We start from the raw sequence: 18,715 nt of genomic DNA on the forward strand, positions 1-18,715 counted from the left end.
GCCTGGTGCTCTTTCTCTCTGGTAGCTCATTGCTTATGGCACCGCTGTTCATCCCATGATCCTTTTAATGGGGCACAAGCAAATCTTCTATAAAGGAAGAGGGAGAGTATATAAGCTCTCAGAGGAGTCATTAAAGATCAAGGCAATGAGGGCAGGGAAAGAATATAACACATACAGAGTCAGGCTTTTTGCTGAATCCCAAAATGGTGGCTCTTGCGATTGACTTCTCTGTGTCCAGCATCATCCATTCCTGGGGGACAGCCTCTGGAGCTGGAGGCTTTGCAGAGCCTGTCACTGACATCTGTGCAAGTGTGTGGATCAGGTTATTGAGTTTAACAGGGAAGCACTCCAAACTTTCCTTTATTTTCCTGAAGAACAAATAAACAGAAGAGGTGCTACTTATGCATCTCTTTTGTTTCCATTTCTTGATCCCTGTTTTCATGGATGCAAGACCAAAAAACCCACAGATTCTAAAGCCCACCTCACACAAACACATACCCACATAAACACCAATCACTGCTAATTGCAGCAAGGCAGCATATCCAGCCCGGAGCTCTACTGCTTAAAGGAGCGCTCTTGCCATAGCCTGCCTTATGACCTGGCTTGGAGCAGTTATTCTTCATTACCAGGATACCATCAGCTTTCTTTCAGACAATAGAGACAAGCAGAACATTTCCATGTGTGTATTGAGGGGTTCTAGGGTTGAACAACATGTGTTTATTTTGACAAGGAGGAGAGAACGCAGGAGTTACTGTATTTATTTTTGCTTGCACAAACCTCACGTGGACTTACACGTGTTTGCGCGAGGCTCTTGGATTCAATTTGTGATTTAGCTGTGCATGATGTGTTGCTAAATCCTCTACCCAGCTCTTAAAAGCTCTATCCCTGTGGAACTGCTTAAGATGAATTAAAAAAAAAAAAAAAAGAAAGAGAGAGAAATTTTCTCCTGGTATCTCCCTCCATCTCATCCCTGTGCAAGGGAAGGCAGAACACAGTTCTGATTTCCTAGAGTTTTAAGATCCTTCACCAGAGAAGACACAGTAGATAAAACCAACCTAGATATACATGTAGATATGTACTGCAAATGTGTTTTAAAGTAAAAATGAACTTGACTTGAGAAATAACACTGCAAGATAATCACAGGTCTTTGAAGAGTAAGATGCAGTACTGATTAGAAAACACTTGCCCTCTTGAATTCAATTGCTAATTGAATTGTTAAGACCTATTAATTTGTGATGGTGATTTTTTTTCTGTTTCCCTGCTTATTTCTACAGTTCTCTGAAGATATTCAAGACAGGTTCTGTTGTTATAGAACAACAAGTCATTAGTTTCAGGCCATATGGCAGCAAACAGGGTTTTACTGTGGGTTTTTTTTTCTTTTTTTTTCTTCCAGTTTTTTTGACCATATCTAAGTAGGTTACAAGGGCTGACAATATCCTTAACCACCTTCATCATCTCTTGTTGAAAGCTGAGCAAATGCTTCACCTGTCATTTCAAATTAAATTCTTATTCATGGGTTTCTCTGAGTGGGTTGGAATGCATAGAGCAATCATTTGAAATCAACTCCATTCATCACATTAGCCTAATTTTCATGATCTCGGATGCTCTGGCTAAAGTCTGTAGTTTCACAGATGCAACAATACCAGAAAGAATTTTCTACCCACAAATAGTTCCCCAGTTCCCCCTTCACTTCCCCCCCTCCCCAATTCAGATGTTATTCAAAATAGTGAGTGAATATCATACACTAATCAGGTATGGTAAACTGAGAAGATGTATATATTTTTCTCAATGTCATACAAGGAAAAGTATCTCTGAATTGATTTGGTTAATTATCTTAATTATTAATTACATTCTCTAGAAAGAGATACATGCAGACTATTTAATAAATTAAACAAATTAACGCTCAAAGGTAAAACAAGAAAACAAACCTAATTTCAAAATATTAGTACAAGATCAATTCAGTGCTGATTAATTGGGTTGCATCAGAGGTGAACTTTTTCTTTTTAACTCCTACGTGTTTAATTTAATGTGTAACTGAAACACTTCCTAAATCATTGAGATATTAGGTTATAGAATCTGTAACTGCCCTTAGAATAGCACAGCAGTTAGGGAATTGTCCATATTACTATAAGAGACATGATAACTTTTCAGCTAAACATGGTGTAATTTAATTCACATAAAGCAGACCTCAACTTGTAAATTAGTACTAATTCAGACAGCATCACTTCCTAGAACAGCCTGATATCAGAGAACCACTGTTCTTTTCATGGGTCCTTTAGGCTTCTAAAATACTTTTAAAACCCAGATTTCTAATCATATACTTTAAACCTAAACAGAGGCTTGTTTTGTCATTGTTGCAAATTTTTCCTGTGAGTTATTTTTAATTATTACACTTAAAACCAAATAAAAACAGAAGCATAGATTGTTTTCTCCCCCTCTCAATATTTTGTTCTGTCTGTATGCAGTCCTCTTCGTCAGAGTAAAAACCACTCAGCAATCCTTATACCATACTAGCAACAAGGAATTAAAAAGGCCTCTTTGTTATTCTGATGCCATCCCTGAGCGTGTCTTCACAGCAAGGTAGAACAACTCTTGTTACAGTTCTCTGCACTTTCTTTCAAGGACAAATTTTCTTATGGAAAGCCTCTTTGCCAAAACTGGTTCCTAACTACACATGGAGCAATGGAGTACGTCAAACCCATGTGTCGTATCTTTTCGAAATTTTGCAGTATATTCTTGGCCTGGATTAGTTCAATGACCCAGTTTACCAGGCTGTGGTATCTGATTCCCCTTTCTGTTAGCATTTTTAAAGTTCTCCTGAGGACCAGTGGTGGAAGTTTCTCCTTGAACTCCCCCTGGTCCCCATACACCTTCTTTTTTCTGTAGCCACTTTAAGATTAGCAATAGTGGAAAGAAGCTGGTAAGGTCATGGGTATTTCTTGTCAAGGTCCTCTTGCTCCCTGGCCATTACCACCTTTGCCTGTGCCTAAAGCTGGTTCTGTCTTAGTGAAGATGATAAAAAGTTTCTTATTTATTGTAGAGCTCTGGTAGCCCAAGCTGCTTAAAGAATTAGTGCCTGATGGTCCATAGAAAGCAAAACTGAAGTGACCAATACGAAGGACATCAAAAGCACAGGTTAATCAGAAGAAAACAGGAAACTGTCATTAACTAGAGTAACATCAGCAGTGAATCACAATATTGCTAACACAGTTTTCAGGCACAAAAAGGTTATTTTTCTACATGATAATAACTGTGCACATTGGTGTCTGACCTGCTTCTCAGAGAAGTGAATTAAATATCTGAGATTACTGAAAAGTAATGACTTTCCGCTTTCCACCTGCTGAATTGACTTTGAATTTCAGATTTGGTTCTCAGTCTTTCTACAGAACTGTCAAATTACAGTATCAGGTAAAATATGAGCAGACTGGCTGACTGCTTGTGTAAACAGAGATGGGTGAAAAGTTTTGCTAATGTTTTCAACAGTGACTAATGATTAGGAAGCAGACATTTCTTATGGACTGGTATTCTGAGGGCTGGTGCTTGGATCTCTTTGGACACATCAGAATTTCTACACAGCACATACACTCATTATTACTGACTAGTTATTCAAGGTCTTAGTCTTAGTATATATAATAATTATTATTCACTCCAAATTCAGAATAATTTTCTTTATCATTCTTGATGTTATCCTGCTTCTCATTTCCATCTAGGCCTGAAAATAATTTAAAGGTTAATCAGCAAAATTTATTTTCATGGGATTCTCAGATGTTAATGAATGTTGTTTCATTTATATTATGCATCTGTGAATTTACCAGGCTCCATTTTAAAACAAGTTGAGTAGTATGCCCCAAAAAGCTCTTAGCAGAGTTTTCCAGAATATTATTGCTTTCAGCAACAGGGCTTTTATAATTTTCATTGACATTTATTCACGGACAGTTGGTATCCTTTTCGTGTATAGCAGTGATAACCCTTCAGTTTGGTACCTTATTCCCCACTGTGATAGTATACAAGCAATAATCTTATTCCTTTTACCGCTTGACTTGCTAGGCTTTAAAGTCCAGGTTTACTTCCAGACTAACTCTTATCCCATGGGCTGAACACATCAGGTACTTTCCTGAAGTGCATCATCCAGTCTAGTTTCCCTACTAGTCCTCCCATGAGCCTCTCCCAGGACAGATGAAGTTCCTCTCCCCTGAGCTGGTGGCATGTGGAGTTTGTGCAACAGCCTTTGTAATGCCTCAAACAACCTCAATTCAAGGAGGAAGTCTGCCTTCTATTCCTCTGAGGCACATATACCACAATCTTTACAAACTACTTGAATGCCAGTGAAATAAAGTTTAGAGCTCTATTTTTGTCTATGTGTTTTCAGATGCCACCGACTTTCACTGTGTTTTTTAGCTGCTTGGGAAATTTCTTGCTGAAATATCAGCAGCCACCTGAGAAACAGGGATTGTCTGCAGTTTGAGATTAGTGTCATGCTTTGAAAGGAGTTACTGTGAATTGTCTGGTCTGAAAGCTGCTGGCATTTGTGGCTTGGAGTGGATATGCTTGACCTGGACAATAAGAGGTACCTAACAAATGACTACATTAATAAATAAGCAAAGACAGTAGCTGACCCAAGCAGCACCTCCCTCAATCAGGCTGCTGAAGATATGCAATGAGCTTCCCTCGTAATTGTCAGATCCACCCTGCATCTCTTATTCATGGGCTTCTATGAGTGGGTTAGATTGCATGCTGCAATCAATTGAAATCAACTCCATTCACTGCATTAGGCTAACTTTATGCTCTTAAAAACAATTTTAAACACCCCTTTAAATACACTCCTTTGCAGGTACATTAAAAATGTCGGGCAGCGCCGCACACCATCCTGACATTTGAAGACATCTGCAGAAAACCACAGGGAAAATTTATATCCAGAGGTAAGATGGGCTTCCAGTTTCTGGTAAAACTGTGTTGTCAGGGGAAGAAGAAAGAGGGAGGATAAAGGATCAAACTGAGTTTCAAGGATCAAACTGAGTTCAGGGCAGATGCTGGAGAGACAACGATGTTTCGTTTGGCACGAGGTGCACGGGACTGAAAAGGAGACACAGAAACTCTTGTTTAACTCTCAATTGCTGCATTGTTTATCCACGACCTGAGGGTGTGACCTTCCAGAAGGCTGTGAGCTCTGAGGCTTAACACTGCTGCTCATCAGCTCCTAACAGGGAACTGACCCGAGGTGAGAAGAATACAGTGCACAAATGAGACCACAGATTGTTGAACATGTCTTAAATCAAGAGTGAGACTAAAGGAATTTAGTAAAACACAGAACGTTTCACAATGCTGACAGGGGTCAGTATGTTACAGTCCAAACTCTGATAGAATTGTTCTGCTGGCTAAGAAGGTGACAGCAAAGAACAAATTAACACTGTTCTGCCAGGAATATTTGTGACATCATTCATCATTTCATGTTGTTTTTAAACAACAGCAGGGGCAATGTCACTATTATTGCTCAAACCAAACTCAGAAAATTGCTTAAAGCAACCCATTTCTACAGAAATACAGAGAAATACTTTTCTCCTATTTCCACTACAGAAGATTGGGATTTTCAGTAGATACATTATATGACTGAATCTGAAAGATTACAATAACTACCTTGTACTCAGAACAAGAAATAACTTTCTTTTGGCAGTGTTTGACATTCCAGTGACCACACTCCTTCTCTAGAAAAGAGCATTTTAAAAGCAATAAAGTGTTTTTGAAAGTAATTATAGAGAGAAAAAGGAGCTACAAACTGCAAGGGATTTAAAAGCTACTAGAAGTTGTGCTAATAATCAGAACTTCCAATTTCCTTGTCTTTCTAAGGACAGCTTGAAAAATAGATGAATAAGCTACAGAATGACCATGAGAAGTATAAATGGATTTTTTTTTCATGTTGATATTTTGTATAACAAGGAGATAAGAATGATTTTTTTCTGCAGGACAGCAATATAGACGACGTAGGTAACACAAAGCTCCCAAAAATCTCAAGATATTAACATTCCTAGAAGTAAGTTGGAAAATGTTTTTACCTGGGGGCAAGTTCTGCATGGATCTAGTTATCAGGCCATCCTAAAGTCTTAATTTTGAAAAGTGCCCGGATAAAATTTCTGGAAGTTCAAATACTACTAGACATTAAGCCTGATGTTCTGTCCATGTTTAAACATATAGAAATGCTAATACACTCTTTGAATTAACACAAATGGTGTTCAAATGAATAGAAATTAGAATAAAGTTTTGGGGGAAAAAGCTCCAAGAGAAATAGAATCCATGGAAATTCATGAGCTAATGCAAAGGGATTTTCTTCCTGCAAATGAGCATATATAATAAAAATATCCTAAGAATATTAATTTACAAAATATGCACTCTAGCAATATCTGACTTCTCTACGTGATGTAATGATCTCTATGGACATCAACAAATCTACACTTCAGCATTTCAAAGGAAATTGGAACAATAGCTCCAGAGTTCACTGAATACATCTTAGCAGAAAATGCAGTTTCAAAGAAGAACAGAGCCCAGAGCACTGCACAAGTTTGAACTATTTTGTTGATATGCAGGAATTGAGTGGAATTTCCAATCTGAAAGGCTTCATTTCCTTAACACCATCCCTAATCTAATGGGAAGAAGGACATGTTAGTCTCTGAGTCCTACCTATAGTCTCTCTGAGCTGAACAGGATTTCCTAACCCAAATACAAACCTCTACCAGACAACAAGGCTCACCAACTCTTACTTCCAAACCACTGTTGGGCCACACCTCCTTCCAAATGCCTGCTGCTATTCCACAGGCTTTGGCTGAAGAAGACTGCAGATAAATTCCCTCTCTGAAGTCCTTTGCCTTAATCCTCAAAATATCCACAACCACCTTGCCCAACTCCAAGAAAGAGTCTGGAGATACAGCTCTGTCCTGAAGCAAGTCTTCATCCTCAGCTAAGTCTCCCAGCTAAGCAAGGCTGCAGTGATGCCAACCCCAACCATATCTTATCCAACTGAAGAGCAATACCGATCCTTGCCACCTCCAGAAGGACACTGGCTCTGAGCTCTGTGTGACACTAAGGCAATTTTCACTCTGAAGACTCAGATTTTTCCTATTTCTTATGTATATCCTAGCCCTCTTTCACTAACTAAACAAATTGGATTTTTCACCCATGAGAGACAGACACAACCACCCAAACTATTTGACAGAATCAAAACTTTTACAATTTAATTAGAAAGTGTGTATTTCCTATTTGAAGTGGAAATGTAAGTCTGTAATTTGGGAATATGTAAAATTTAAAGGAAAGGATAAAGTAGGAGTTAATGGTAAATTTGAAGCTGTAATTAAGTTTTAAAATATAACAATCTTGCTAAGGGGCAAGAGTGAAAGCATATGAAAAAAATAAGTGTTAAAGGAGGAGGAACTCAGTGCTATGCTGTGTGCGAAGTAATGGAAAAATAGTTTTGTTGGAGAAGTTTCTCTCTTTTTTTCCTTAGAAAGTCATTCTGATCTGTTCTAGCCTTCTCTAAACCTGCTGCCTCAATTTTCTCAGATTCTAGTACATGGGTAGGAGACATACAGACAGCATAATTCAAATTGCCCAAAACTTTCATATAGGCCCCTGTAATAGTAATGAGACTGGTTCAGCTGTTCCAGTTGAAGCTTTCATCTCTTTTATCCCCTGCACTGTTCCCTCTGGCTGTACTGAAGGGTAGGGGGATTGCTGCTGCCTCAAGGCAGTCTGCACCCTGCAGAGAACTGTGCTGCCTTATGGGAATGTCCTCTGGGGCTTGGGATTTTAAAAGAGCCCTTCATTCAGAGTCCAGTGCTGTGAACTGGGTATGTGTCCTGCACTTGAACCAGAGGACACACCAGAGACTGGTTTTGTATGTGTACAGGGTGTCCAGGGACTGCAAATTCATAGCCTGTCCTGGGGAATGACGGTGCTGCTCAAGGATCTGACTGGGAGATTTCCTCTGATGCTTTGCCTAGAGCAGGAGAGTTTCCAAATCCAGACAGTTTCCACTGCTTCCATCTACAGCATCCTCACATGGACAGCTGGAATTATATGGACTGCAGAGGTCTGACCTGAGAGATCAGGACTGAGGGCTTTAAACTGACTTTATGCACATCACCTGCAGCTCATCAATAATCCACAGTTATTATCACAAACAAGGGAAATGTTTCTTTATCCTAACATAAATCAAGCTTCAAATGTATCTATATTCACAGACAATGCTTTTCTGTGACTGATCTGCTAGATGTTTAAAAGGAAGAACCAGCACTGTTTTGCAGATGGAGAAACTGGCTAGCAGAGAGAAAGTTGCCTGAGGCAACATGGAAGGAAAAAAGAAGAGGAAAGGGAGTAAAATTCAGAAATTGAATGCTCTCACACAGTCCATTAACAAGTTGAACCTCTTTATGCAGTCCAGATCCATTTGCATGTAGCTGCTGCATTTAAAAGCAGAGAGAAAATCTGACTTGATATAAGCCAGGATGGTTTCACCATGAAAGCCTGAGAAATCTCTAGGCACTGAGAAAGTGACTTGATGCAAGTGTAAACAAATGAACAACTGTTTCTTCCAGAAATTTGAGGAAACTGGTTATAACGTGCATAAGGAATGGACTTTTTAAAAGTAAACATGTGAAGAGCAATTATCCTTTTGTGTAATTTCCCTGATTACAACCTCTTAACATAACAGAAAAATTGCTTCATGCGTGAAGAAGATAAGGTTTCTAGATGATATTCTGGTTTTACCTTGTAAAGTAGCTTGTAGCCTGGAGATCTGAGTCCTGAGGACGGAGGTTGTCATACACATATTTCAGATCCTGGATGCTGTTCAGCTCAGGCAATCCTGCATGCAGCATCTTAAAGCAAAGAAATATTAGATCATTAGTCCACTGTTCTGTTGAAAAGAAATTTAAGTGAAATGGGGCTGAGAAAAGAAAGGGTTTACACCAAAAGGTCTTCCGTAAAACATAATGGTTTGATCATCTGAAAAGTGATCCTGATGCTACAGCAATGCCTGGAATACTAAAGTGAATGTATTGCATTGTAAACCTTCACACTGAGGGACCAGAAAGAGGCATGGGTCAGAGTCAATGATCCATTTCAGTTATTTATTTTCTCTTCAAATACCATAACCTCAAGGTGTTCATTGCTAAGCCTCCTTCATAGCCTTGTAATAGTAATAAAGGGAAGGTGACCAAATCCAGCCACCTGAACAGCAGTAACCACGCTCAAAGTGTTGTCTTAGTCCTAATTCAATTTAGCGCAAATCACCTTCTCATTTGTAACTCCTCCTTCCACCATCACTGCTCTGGACTCCTCCTGCAAGGGGATCATAGACTCACTCCCTTTACAGTCAGTGGAGGAGAAAAGCTTCTTTAGGCATTGATTCATAGCAGGAGCCCTGAGGTGGGCAGTGAGAAGTGCCCTCTGGAGAACGCATCATTCTTCAGGGATGAGGAACAGAACTACTCTAGTTAGTTGACCAAATTAGGTTCAAAAGACAGTGCAAATATTCCCCTTGCAAAGTAACAATATGAGCAGGGTAGACAACAATGTCTCTATTGCCCATTCAGCTCTCTCCGGGCATTTTAAAATGTCAACAACTACAAAATATTTTACTCACTTCAAAACCTAATGATTTTACTCGACAATCACAGCAAGTTGAGAGGGATGCTTTTTTTGTGTAATGGAAAAAAAGAATCAGTCCTTCACATTGTTCAGAAGGAAATGTATCTGAATTTACAGTCACTGCTGTGCATTCTTCATTGATATTTATGTCTAGCTCAGAGAGAAAGACCCACTGAGTTTTTCATGTAACAGCAAAGAAAAAAAGGGAGTACTGATTTTATTATAAGGTTTGGTTGAGAGATGAATAGTGTAAGGGGAAAGGAGATGGGGCCTTTCCCCATGAAGAGATATATCTTTATTCCTTCAAACCTTCTCAATATTTTTGAGTCAAGTTTCAATATTTTGTATATTTTCTTTTTGGCATTATGAGGAAAATCATGTTTTGTATCAGCCCCAATCCATACTACCACTGGACAGTTAGACTGCTGTTTTCACAGAGTTTTGCCTAGCAAGGAACATAGAGGCAGAAAGCTGCATGAAGTGAATTTGAGTTGACAGCAGGAGCAATAACAATATTCAGCACTGAAGGACACACAGTGCTATTTATCAATATACATTCAACCCATTTATAAAAGATAACTACTCCTGTCCCCTTTAGATTTAAAGGGGAAAAAAATTAAGTTTCTTTACCCTTCATTAGAAAAGGGAATGATACCAGATATAAACATAATCTGAACAATCTTTAATGTAACAGAAAACCAGGATTTTTTTTTTTTTTAGGTTCTCTCCACTGTCAAAGGTGGAAAGACAATTCCTGAAGTGAATAATAAAAAAAAAGCCTCTAGCTGGGCAGTACCTACACAGTGCTTTGCTGGCTGCAAGGGGGTCCTAGAGGCTTTTTATACTCCTTCATCTCTTTTTTTCCATACAGAACATTTTTTATGTTTCTAGTCTGCTGATGGAAGAGGCTTCTCAATACTGTGGCTGGTGATATTGGATGATAATTAGACAAGACATAGAACAACTGTTTGATAACCAACTACACGTCTCACAGGACAAACTCAAATGTCACTTAGATGCCTAAGTTCAAGTGCCTCCATTGCTGCCTTTGTTTGCCTGCACACATGGTTTGACCTACCAGCCTTGGTTATCCCAGGCCTTCTGACTCACTGAGTGGAGCTGCCTGTACGCTCCTTGGGCCTGGATTCAGGGCTGCTGTGTGATGCTCAGCCCACCATCCATGGAAAAAGAATAGTCCTGGTATTTTCATTGGTTGGACCTCCAAAATGGGGGTGTTTCCCGATCCTCTTTTCTTAAGCGATGTTTCTGACTTTAGAAGGGTGAAATGCCTTGTATGGGGACACAAGATTCTTGAGTTTTAGATTTGCTCTATGTAGGTGCTGTCTCCTGTTTCATATGATTAAGCTGACCTGTTTCTTGTCACAGTGGATCAATTACTTGCTCTCTAGGGTCACATCTAAGCCCATTTAAATACTTTTCTATCTGAAAAATCTTTACAACAGTAATGGAATTTGCATTTCTTTAAACTAATCAAAAGGTGTTTGTGTCCTGCAATCACCCTCTTTATAATAGTTCACATCAAATCTTTAATGAGAGCAAAGCAGATGAACTGCAGGCATTTATGCAGCTGAACTCTGCCAGCAGATTCTTGGATCTCCCACAGAAGTTTCTGCTTTTGAAAGTGGTAGAAACTTCATGGATTATTTCTTACTCCCAGTAGCAAATGTCAGTGCAGCTTTAGAAACATTCTGCTTACCACCAAGAAATAGCATTAATTCCCAAACTAGGCCAAAACCCCCTTTGTTCCTAATTATATTTGCTAGAAACCACTAATTGTTGCTGGTGGTCCAGGGCACAGTTTACTACTTCTGTTTACTCTACGACTTTACTTTATAGAAATAGTCTTATTGTTAATTTTTTTAACCATGTTTTATAAACAGCAGCTCCAAAAACAGAATGTGGGAGGAGAACAAAAGATTAATGATGCATATTTCCAAACTGAGAGAAATCTCAGACTGTCATTGATACAAATAAGCAGTGGTTAGTTAATCTTGTCCCTTTATGATAACATCTGAATTTCTGGGAATGGATGTGAAGTCCAAGTGGAACTTCACAGTCTATTTATTTTTTCTAGAAATCACCCACGGAACTTAAACATTTTGATATTTACAGTTTCTGACCAACACCCCATTTTGAGTGCAGAACCAGACTCATCCTTCCAAACATCACTGGCAAAAACAAGGCACTTGCAACCTTGTTTAATTCCCTCTGACATGAAGAGCTCATCAACGGGGTGTGAGTGCTCTGCCAGTTTAATTTTTCGATTATGAAATGCAATACAATTGACTGAGCTGCAACCCATTGACAAATATCAAAACATGTCTGGATCCTGACTTCCAGCTCAGCACTATTACCTCTGCTACAAGATCAGCAGAAACAAAAGATGCAGCACATCCTGAATATAGACAAACCTGAGCAGCTATATCCAGGCAGAGATAGCTAGTTATTTCAGAGCTCCTGCTGGGAACATTTTCCTAACATGCTCTCTCTATTATCCCAGAGTAATCTAACATCGTTATCTCTGCTGCCTGCAGAAAAAGTCACTGCACTGGGGACAAGGAGATGGGCAGAAGACGTAGCTATATTTGCAGCATGTGGTTTTTGGCAGGTTCAGAAATGCAGGGATTACTGCTGTGAACGAGAGAGCAAGGGTGTTTTCCTCCTGAGTTTTCCAGAGGCTCTTGGACAGTATCTTCTACAACTTCATGGCTTCTAGGGCAAAACTGTGTATTATGATGGGAATGCAGTTTTGCTGCACCTTAGCAGCAAGGCTGAGAGATCTGGAACAATCCTTCCTGCTCCATACTGGGAAATCCCTCACTCTCTCACTACATGGGAAGTACAAGATGGAAGAGGCAAGATCAAAGATTCTTACCATTTCTCCCCCTTCTCCCCCACAGCACAAGTTGGAGATGATAAAGTTGTGTTTATAGAGCAGCTTTTTGGCTGTCCCCCAACCTCAGCAGGAGTTCTGTTTATAAGGTCATGTAGACTTTTTCATGCACAGACCAGTCCCCTACGTCATGGGGCCCTGGACATATGTTTTGGATTAATATCTTAGCCAAGCATCTTAGCAAATATTAGTTAATTTAATATTCTCATTGTTCTGTGTAGGGGCAAATCATTAACCTTTCATATACAAGTAAATAGAGGCATAAAGCAGTTATGGAATCTGACACAGCACATGAATCAATGGGAATACTTAAGGATAAAAACTCTTAGTGGTCTCAAAATCCCATAAAAAAGAATTTTTAAACCTGTGTCAATATGGGTACTCTTTCTTTCCTGTGTCTGCCATCCTAAGAAGGGACTGTGGAAATGATTCCAGGATTCTAAAAATGTGAAAAAAACCATTTTAATGGCATCACTGTAGCTGCAATGCTGCCATGTACTGTTAAATCACCCACTCTGTGAAATATTTAGCTTACTTTGCCTTGTAACCACAAACAGGAATGGGAAATGAATTTTTGAAGACCTAGAAAAAGGGCTAAGTGAAATTCCTGAATGTGAAACTTTTTCTACCCAGGTTCATTTGCAGTTTTCTGATACTTTGTAAAAAATAACGCATTTAAAAAAAAAAGAAAAACACCAAGCAGCTTAGCTTTTCTTTTCTCAGAAATTAGTACTGCAACTGGACAGTTTCTTTGCACAGGAAGTGCAGCACTAACATTTCCAGCAGTGCAGCTGATACCTCTTCAAATCACCGTGCTACTGGAGGCAGCAGTGAAATGGTAAAAGAGAAGAAAACACCAGAGGAAACTGATTTTTGGTTTCATCCTCAAGCTTCTTACCATCTCCAGCAGGTTCAAGAGTAACTGGCTGTGTTTCCTGACTGTGTTATAAGCTCGACAACAAAGCTCCACAAACTCTTGAAAACGCTGTGGGTTTTTTCCCCCTTCCGTGATGAAATACTCCATCTCCGATGTGAAGATGAAGGGAGCTCGGTCCCTTGAAAAGAGAACAGTTACATGAGAAATCTCACCGAAAACAGCTAATCATGCTCGACAGTTAATATTTGTAACTCATTATTCACAGTGGTTTTTCCCAGTATTACCTTCCTCATTATTTCATCTCTCCCTTCCTCGGTGTGGAAATCTCTATCGCTCTGCCTGGTGTCACTGACTAATTGGGGCAGAGACAGGTTTTAGAGCAAGAGCGTCCTCATGAGATATCCAACAACTGAACAAGTGTTTTCTTCAGGCTCTTCTTTGCCTTTCTTTTTAAACTCTCATTGCTTTAATTTCTTGACTCTAGCCTGAAAGTGAATCTGGAAGCAAATTCTCTCCTGGTATTGAAATATTTAAAAGCTGTTCTCAAAGAGGATGGGTTATAAATATCAACTCCCTACTAGGCAAGAAGGGAGTTTAAGAAAAAACCCTACACCTCCACAATCCAACAACAAAAACCCAACAGGTATGGTACTAGCATGAAATATACACCCTTCTGAAGAGATATTTCGGGCTCAAGTTAAGACAGAATATAAATACATTGTCTTGTTGTCGGTACATTTACTCTGTATTCACCCTAGAGTAAATGAGGTGCAGAATCCTACAACATGGCTTACCTTTTTTCTTATCACTGGCATAGTTTGTGGCTATGGCATGTTATTGAAGAAGAAAACAGATTAGCCAGTCTTCTGCTAACAATCCTATCACTCTATAGTTTCAGAAAGGCCTGATAAACTGCATCCTCACACAGAAAAAACTACTGCAGTGATTTACTTACCACAACTGTGTACACAGAGGCATGTAAACAGATTAGAGGGCTCTATTCCAAGGCAATATACAATGTGTGTTAACCCTTAATTCAAAATGGACTTGAATAAACTGAATATTCTTGGGAAGTTTTAATGTAGAAGCAAATTTAAGGATGTCTGTTTCTTGCTAAAACCTCAAACACTCTGCTTCTTGATGCATTCATAAATAACACAGATGAGTTTTCCTCAGAGTTTTCCTAATTTTCCCATAAAAAATGCTTGCTTTGTATTATTGTAGAAAGAAAAACAAGTTGTTATGAGATTCTAGCTGCAGCTGGAAGTTTTAGTCATAAGAAATGTTCCAGGTCTTCCCATCCTTACGTTTGGAAATTCTTCCTGGTTTACATGGCAGCTAACTCTGAGTCCAGACCTCCCATGGTTGTCATTCACCTAAAAGCAGTCCAGGACATTCAGGTGGGGTTTTTGTTTGTTTGGTTTTGTTTGGTTTTGTGTTTTTATGGGTTTTTGTTTGTTTAGGGTTTTTTTAAATATATAATTCAGTTTCAGCTAGGTAGTACTAGGCATGGTAAAGGCCCACAATAGTAATTGTTTTCTTCCACATTTTTCTGTATGATTGTTGTGAAATGAGTGTTTTAAGGTCACTTATAAAAGCATCACCACAATGATGCAAGACAGGAGTTCACAGTGTGAGGGCTATAATACAGTATGACTGTTACATAGTTATTGTGTAGTTTTGTGCTGTAGCTCTCAGAGAATTACAAACCAGTGTCTATTACTGATTTCCAAGAGCAAGATTTTCCCAGAATCTTCTTTCACTCACTCATCCATCTTCTGGCTCATCTTTTGTTTATCAATGGTATTTAAAACAGATATTAAGTATTAAATAAACTGATACAGTAAGAGTCACAGAAGTCAATTTGTTGAAGCCCATAGGAGAGACAGATCCATAAAATTAGCAACGTTAACATCTTGAATTATCCATGGACAGAAGTCCAATCTAAGTCCTAATTTGAAAGCATTTTACCATATTAAGAATGTCTAAAACTCAAATTTATTCTTGGGCTAAAGCATTCCACAGTCAAAACTACTGCTGTAAATACTATGTATTTTTTCAAAATTCATATTTGATTTCAGATGCCGAACTGCACTGAGACACAGTCACACCATGAAAACACAGCCCTTTCCGAGCTAGGCCAAGTCTCCCACATTGAGCTACTCGAGATGAAAACAGATACTGCAATCAGAAATTACTTTACTAGAAGAACTGGTGTTTAACATTGTTGGGCTGGGCTGTGGTCCAACTTCCACATCATGTAATCACTGCAACATTAGTCAATTCTCTTACTGTTGTTGCTAAAGGATCCATTTGAACACATAACTGATATTTTAGTATTTACATTTTATTTGTAGATTAATTTGACTCGTAAACCAATGTAAAGCAGTTTTACAAGGTTCTTAAATTTCTCAGTATCATTTATCACTGTCTTCTAAGGTGGTAGGCCTGTTTTCCCTTGTTAATCTTAAAATGTGATGTAGAAATCTGATTTCCCTGGTTTTGCTTAAGGTCTTGTGGTATCAGAGCCTCCACCATGAGGTAATCCCTGCACTCAGTCAGATGCTGGAAGCTTCAGTCCTCTGTGTGTCTAAATAAACTGGTTGGTCATAAAGGGAACTTTGCAATCTAAATTAATTAAAAAGAACAACACTTAAAACCAACTTAGAATACAGGAGGCAAGACCCACTAGAAGGAAAACTACAGTGATTTCTCACAGTAGTATTAAAAAATGAAGTTTCAGCGGGAGGAGATGCTTAAAAGAGTAAAGGGTACATAAAGGATTCTGAAAAACCAATTGACAGGCTCAATGTCTGTGTACAGATGCAAAACATTCCATACTGCTTTCATAAACCCCTTTGGAAAATAAAAAACATAGAAGAGGATAGTTTAAAAATTGCTCCAGCAAAATTACAAACAGCCAAGTCCAGTCACTGTCCACCATACATGGGAAAATTTACATCAGCAAACAACAGAGGCTGTTTCAGCCTGCATGAGGAAAAAAGTAATACATTCCCTGATGTTGCCAATGTACCACACCCCCCACACATGTGCAAATGAACCTCACCCTGGTGCACAGGCTGTATTTCTGTATACAAACCAGCACATCTCTAACTGACAGCCCTCTTTGTAGCACATGGCCAAGCTCGTAATACCTGACGGCATTTATTCAGAAGATAAGCAATGCATCCAAAGGCCTGGTAATAATAGTATTCATTTGGACCTAAATCTATTACACAGCTAGATAAATATCTACTAGATATAAACACTAGATACCTCCTACCCTAAAACAGACCCTCAAGATCACAGCTAAGGCCTGTAATACTTTACATGCATAGGATATTCAATGCCCAATGATTGTGCAACAGCCAATGGGACAAGAGCCCCTTGGCCTAAATTCTGCATAGAATACAAATTGCTGCTTCAATCAAATTAAAGAAATGACTGGCATCAGGTTAATAAAACTGTTATGATGAAGTATTTTCAAGTAAAAGCCTTTTACTATATCTCTGTAGACCAAAAGCCTTTTTTCTTTTCTCTATTGTGTGCTAAAGAAATATGGAATTGAAGCATTGTTGAACGACCTCTACTGTGTAATTGTAATGTCGGATACCATTATTTCTAGAAAAGAAAAGCCTCATTGAGAGAACTAGTGTGGCTTGAGACAGACCAAAGACCAAAGATGTACAGCCAATAAACCTCCCAAAATCATTAAACCTACCTTACTCAACTACTCTTTTCTTTCCTTTCTTTCCTTCTTTTTTTTTTTCCCCCCCCCACTAAAGAGCCCTGGATGAGATTAATGAACCCTTTGGTTTTATAATAGAAATCAGTCAAAAAGGCAATACTCCTGTTTATGACAGTCTGATTGCAGTTCTGGACTTTAAAGACTTATACTTTACTATGGCTGTGACAAAAGAGTTTACTCAAGCCCTTCAGTGAGAAGTAAGGCTGGGTTTATGGTGGTTTTATTCTTTTTTTTTTTTCCCCTCTTGTACTGCTTTTAGAGATTTAAGATTTTCATGGGAATGTGTTTTGCAGCTCCTCTGGAGATTACAAATGTTTGGATGATAAGTCATGAGAGGGAAGGAAGAAAGGAAACCTCAAGCAAACGAAGAGATCATCATGCAAAAATAAACTTGGTCTGGGGTGATGGGAACATTTACTGGGACTTAACTGTAGGCTACAAATATGCTGCATTCCTAGAAAACCAGTAAGACCATCAGGATTTGTTATGAAGCACTAGATGTAAACTGATTAACAAAGCTTGTAAGGTCAACAATGGTTTTAGTTTTCCCTACAGGGAATCTCACAGTACAGAACATTTAAGAATGATACACTGACTTCCCTTTATATTAAGTAGGAAAAGCAGATAAGATAATCAACAACAAATGGCCTTTACTCTGATCCAATCTAAACTTCCCAGTGGTGTATTACTCATGGAAAAGTGCAAGTCACACACATCAATATGATGAGATCAAAACAGCTGTAGTCCAAGTTGTCATATGGACAGTGCGTGAGAAACCAGACAGAACTCTGTGCAATTTAAAACCAGCTGCTCAGCAGCACACGCCCCCACATATTCCCTGGCTGCTTTAAAACCATTTTGGCTGAGTCAAGAGTGACTGATAGTATTCAGCATGACTATGTGGAATTTAGATATATCCAATAAAACAGGAAAAGATTTTAGGAAGTGCTTGACTGCTGACGTCCTTTGCAGCAAAAGCCAAAAGCTTATTGAAGAATGCACTCACACAAAATAAATGCACAGGAGTGCTTATTCCTCTAAGCCAAATGAAAATATTTATTCATAGTAACCATGTATTTGTAGAAACAGAAAAAAGCATAAGCAATGGTATTCCTTTTATACATTGAAGAATGAAACAGGGAACAACTGCACAACACGATTCATCTCCAGCAAACACATAAAGATTCATAAAGAAATATGCCTGGACCACAAGAGATACTCCATTTTTCTTACCAGGACAAGATCAACTATAAACACACTTCTGAGATGCTTATTTAGCCTATCCTCATAGATTTTTATTGATAGAATTCTTCTTAAACCTCCCCATAAAATTTCTGTTCTAGTATGTTCCCTCAGAGTGTTTTTTTCCTCAATGCCTTATCTAACCCTTGCTGTGCTTTCATCCTATTAATTCTTGTTCTTTCCTAAGGGAACTTGAAGATCCTGTCTTTACAGCAGCTTCTAATGTATTTGCAGACTGTTACTGTCTTTCCTAGTCTTCTGTAGACAATTGTTTCAACCTTTTCTCACAAGCCTTGTT

General features: G+C 38.7%; 1 protein-coding gene across 1 annotated transcript in view; it reads right to left on the bottom strand.

The window, feature by feature from the left end:
* PIK3C2G (phosphatidylinositol-4-phosphate 3-kinase catalytic subunit type 2 gamma) overlaps positions 1 to 18,715 on the bottom strand; it is a 195,708-nt gene that overhangs the window by 45,024 nt on the left and 131,969 nt on the right. Inside the window, exons 24-26 of the mRNA XM_050324986.1 lie at positions 13,449 to 13,605; positions 8,755 to 8,864; positions 176 to 368 (exon numbers count right to left, since the gene is read on the bottom strand). Of these exons, the coding sequence (XP_050180943.1) occupies positions 176 to 368; positions 8,755 to 8,864; positions 13,449 to 13,605 (460 nt within the window). The remainder of the gene's footprint in view (positions 1 to 175; positions 369 to 8,754; positions 8,865 to 13,448; positions 13,606 to 18,715) is intronic.

Source organism: Myiozetetes cayanensis, unplaced genomic scaffold (genome assembly GCF_022539395.1).
Source record: "Myiozetetes cayanensis isolate MyiCay16 unplaced genomic scaffold, myiCay2020 scf3, whole genome shotgun sequence".
NCBI lineage: Eukaryota > Metazoa > Chordata > Aves > Passeriformes > Tyrannidae > Myiozetetes > Myiozetetes cayanensis.